Source organism: Nanorana parkeri, unplaced genomic scaffold, assembly GCF_000935625.1.
Source record: "Nanorana parkeri isolate BGI_ZX_2015 unplaced genomic scaffold, ASM93562v1 scaffold5, whole genome shotgun sequence".
Taxonomy (NCBI): domain Eukaryota; kingdom Metazoa; phylum Chordata; class Amphibia; order Anura; family Dicroglossidae; genus Nanorana; species Nanorana parkeri.
Genome location: NW_017306273.1, coordinates 3412186 through 3416729, shown reverse-complemented (window position 1 = coordinate 3416729; position 4544 = coordinate 3412186). Strand labels below are relative to the sequence as shown.

Sequence of the window (4544 nt, the reverse complement as noted above, 5' to 3'; positions counted from 1 at the left end):
GATTTCCTCTCACTTGAGAAATATTCCCTCATCTTCAGTTTCTTTTGTTAAAGAAGTGAAATTTTCCCGGGACACAGACAACTAGAGAAAAAACAAATCCTGATGGGGGTTTTGTAACATTCCTTATTCTACTCAAAGCTAAAAAGAAACATTTTGGCTTTAGATACACCCGAAGATAACCCCTGTGGCAGGTTTACTATAAACTGAGATCATACACAGACAGAATTGTCAACATTTACAATAGTACGGCTTTCCTGAAGTTTACCGTTGGTCGCCAAGAGCAATGTCCACATCCTGTTCCGGCAAAACTCTCGTCTTGGTCAACAGTCCAACAGCGAAGGCTTTCTCCACTTCAGACAACTGATTCTCTACAATGTAATGCAGATAACAGCGACGTTCCTCTGTCAAACTTCTGAGCAATGCCCTGCTTCCATGACCCACGCCAACCACTGCTAATCCAATGCTGCTTCCACGTGAGCTGCTCATCGGGCCCCCGGGAACAATACTATTGGTAGCTTCGGAGATGATATACTTTTGGTTTGTGTGTTTGGATGATATGGATGGATTCTGGACATAGATCGTGCCAAACGATGATGGAAGCGAGGAAGAGGTAGACGGCGCTGGTTCTTCTCTGATGCAGGTTATGTTTGTGGTGGAGCTGATGGGGTTCAGGTGCCCGGAGATCATGGAAGGGTGATGGTGAGGAGGAGATGGAACCAGGTTTGTGGTGCTAACAGTGTTACTGCTGGAGCTAGACTTCAGCACGAAGGAGGGCTGAGGGTGCCATGCCAAGTCTAGAGGCACTGGGAAATTGCCAACCTGATCGCCACCAGTTGAGCTATTAAGAAAAATTACATTTTAAAACCTTTTAAAGAGAATCTTCGGAAGATGTGATTTTTATCTGTATCCCAGATCACATAAATACTAACTTCTACTTTGCCACTGTGCAATTAAGCCACTTCCTGGTCCTTCCCCAGTAAGATCCCATCTACAACACACACACACATTGCTCTTTCCCGTCTATACCTCCTCCAGCACATACACACATTGCTCTTTCCCGTCTATCCCTCCTCCAGCACACACATTGCTCTTTCCCGTCTATCCCTCCTCCAGCACATGCACACATTGCTCTTTCCCGTCTATCCCTCCTCCAGCACATACACACATTGCTCTTTCCCGTCTATCCCTCCTCCAGCACATACACACATTGCTCTTTCCCGTCTATCCCTCCTCCAGCACGTACATTGCTCTTTCCCTTCTATCTCTCCTTAAGCACCAGCACATTGCTCAGAAAGAAGTCTGTGCCTCTCCCCTGTTCTGCAGAGGTTTATAATTTTGTAAAGATAAATTAGGTATAATGCTTACCTTATTCCTCGCTGCAATAGCCTGCCTCTGTCTGGGGGGCCTGCCCCCCACAGCCTCGTAAAGGTGCTCAGGCCACTGGTTGCATCAAGCACAATGCAGAACTTATAGTCCTGTATTGTAAGTAAGGATGCAATAACCCCGAGCATTGGAGACAAGAGGAGAGCGCTGGCTGCTGGGAGAAGCGAGGGATAAAGCAATCATTACAGCTGTTTCCTCTGGTCCCTAGATTAAAAAAGCATTTAACCCGTGCAGTACCATGGAGGAGGGGGGGGGGGGGGTAGGTACCAAGGTTTTCTTTTTCATCCCAAAGTTCAGCTTTAACCCATCAGTGACCAGCCACCAGTGAAGAAGTGTCAAGACCTCAGCCCCCCAGTAATAGCCCTTCAATGCTCAGTTCTCAGTCCCCAGGTATGTACGATAACCTCTCAGCAGCCAGTACCTAGCTCATGCAGGTTAAGCCCTCAGCACTCAAGGACTGTGTTTTAACGTCTCAGGACCTATTCTGCTGATGTACATTCATTTCCCAGGAGGCAGTGCCCAATGCATGTGCATTTACTCCTCAGTAGACAATCTCCAGCACTCTGAATAAGCCCTCTGTGTCTACTGCATGTGCATAAACCCCTCAGCACCCAGTCTCCATGTGCAATAATCCCTCACATTTATTTTAGTGCACCATACCAAATATCAGTCTCATCTGCACTGACTGTGGTCCTGTGGGAATCTCAGCACCCCTGCCCCAGTTTAACCAATCCATGGTAACCCTGCCCCATCTCCCATGTCCCCAGCCCTACCTCCACTGTTCCTGGACTCCATGACACAAATAACATAAAGTGAATATGTAAAACTGTTAAAGCCATTGGGCACTTACACTAAAAGGGGGGCTCTGTTCCAGTGTTGTTTGATCAGCCGCCTGTTCCGATAATGCCTTCCCGAAGCCAGGTGCTCCAAAATCCGGTCCCTTCTGACCCGCATAGGAAGCTCACAGGACTTACAGTACAGCGTCTCCACGACAGAGGTCTCTCCGGTGTCACTGTGTTCAATCACATGCCTCCTGACCGCCAAGTCTGAGAACTCGGCTGCATAGTCATTCAACGTTTTCTTTTTCCGCCCCATGAATGCCAGAGATCGAGAGTAATCAAAGTCTTGCCTCGGAAATATATCGGTCCACCAGGCACTTGGTAGTAAGTTTTCTGAAACCGTTTTGAAGATGGACTTTCATGCCTTGAATGGAACAACACTGTTGTGATTTAGATTTTTCCAAACGCACGGAATGGTCACGTTCACGCTGGAGACTCGGAAACCGATACGCGTGGGAAACTCGTCCAATGACTCCTGCTTTGTTTTCAGAGAAAACATCGTCATTTAGGAAACCTTTCCTCACTACAAGATACACCACCTAGCACTTTATCATAGAACTAGACACCCCCCCCCCCCCCTACAAATGCCTCCAACATTGACACGATATCTGAATGATTCTTTGTTGTCAGAAAAAATAAATGATTACATTCGTCTGAATCGTTTACTATAAATCACATTGTCTTTCTTATAAACATCTGATAGATGGGAATACAGCTTCATTAACATGGAAAGAGTTGAAGCTTCCACAACCAACATTCACGATCAGTTCCTAAAAACATCGCTGCTAAGAAAGGTTAATATAAAATCTGTGGAATTTCCCCGATGTTACTGCCTTCTGGATAAAGCAAGACAGTCATACACCGGTGAGATCACAGATCAGTAACCCGTACACACAGGAGGAGGTACAGCTGGGTACAAAGGGGCCCCTTATATCAAGTTGATGGAAGACGTTAGGGCAGTTTATGTCTTGTGGGGCGGGGGGGGGGGGCGGGGGCAGGGGGAGATACACACCCAGAGAAGTGTCTATAGGCAAGTGGGCAATGGGCTGATACCTGCAGGAATGTATCAGGTCAGAGTACAGGAAGTGATATTCTACAGGAGTATATTACAGTGACAGGGCCTCTTTATGGATGTCACAGGTCAGTGCTGGGGAGCACAGAGACTACATACCACAGGTGAGAGACTAAATGCAACCCCCTAGAAGGGTCTGTACAGGACAGAGAGAGGGGGAGGCTGTCTATAGGAGGGTATTACAGAGAGGCGATGGGGCAGATACCTATATGGGGCAACATGGGTAGACATAAGGGCAATCGTGTGTATAAAAATGTAAGAGATAGGTGATGAGTCGGATACCTATAGAAGGTATTACAGGCAGATAACATGGGCAGATTTTGGGAACAGGTGACAGCGACTGTAGGAGGTATTAGTGGCCAGTTACAAAATGTAGGTAAGCGGGTAGGTGACAAGGTGCAGTTGGTGCTTATAAAGTTCAATGACAGGAGGGTAGTACAGGGGGCAATTGGTGGCAGTAGGGTAGTGACAGGAGGTTACAGAGGGGAAGTGCAGGGGGCAGTGACAGGAGGTTACAGAAGGGAAGTGCAGCGGGCAGTGACAGGAGGTTACAGAGGGGAAGTGCAGGGGGCAGTGACAGGAGGTTACAGAAGGGAAGTGCAGCGGGCAGTGACAGGAGGTTACAGAGGGGAAGTGCAGGGGGCAGTGACAGGAGGTTACAGGGGGGAAGTGACAGGAGGGTAGTTGGTGGCAGTGACAGGAGGGTAGTACAGGTGGCAGTGACAGGAGGGTAGTACAGGGGGTAGTTGGTGGCAGTGACAGGAGGGTAGTACAGGGGACAGTTGGGGTCTGATAGTGAAGTAGGTGTCAGCACACACTGGCAGGGCAGACGGCGGTAATGAACCCCCCAGCCGGCTCCTAGGACGCTACCAGCTCTCCTCTATGGACTCTCTGCTTCTTCCAGGTGACTTCCGGCTACAAGGAAACCTCAGCTCACCCGGAAGTTCAGTGTAAGGCGACCCGGAAACACACGCAGCCACAAAGTCCCGTCACTGTCGACTGCTTGGTGATCTGGTTCCGTGCGGGCGACACCTAATGGCCGCTGATGGGTACTGCACTCATTTCAGCCAGGCGGCTCCCACATGACGCAGCAGGTGGAGGTCACATATAACACAGCTGTATTATGACTTCTATTGAAATATCTGAGAAAAAGAATTGTAACTGCAATAAAATCTAGCACAGGGTTATCAATCACTTATACGGCCCAAGACCATTGGCGGCATGGTAAAAGAAAGGCAGATAATTGATAA

At 48.3% G+C, this 4544-nt stretch overlaps 1 protein-coding gene across 2 annotated transcripts in view; it reads right to left on the bottom strand.

Moving 5' to 3' along the window:
- Nucleotides 1-2530, bottom strand: part of LOC108805048 (inositol 2-dehydrogenase-like) — a 20707-nt gene extending 18177 nt beyond the window's left edge. For both annotated transcript variants that reach the window (XM_018577004.1, XM_018552268.1), the window contains exons 1-2: nucleotides 2234-2530; nucleotides 266-838 (exon numbers count right to left, since the gene is read on the bottom strand). In XM_018577004.1, coding sequence (XP_018432506.1) covers nucleotides 266-838; nucleotides 2234-2478 — 818 coding nt within the window. In that variant the 5' untranslated portion in view covers nucleotides 2479-2530. The remainder of the gene's footprint in view (nucleotides 1-265; nucleotides 839-2233) is intronic.
- Nucleotides 2531-4544: the final 2014 nt, after the last annotated feature.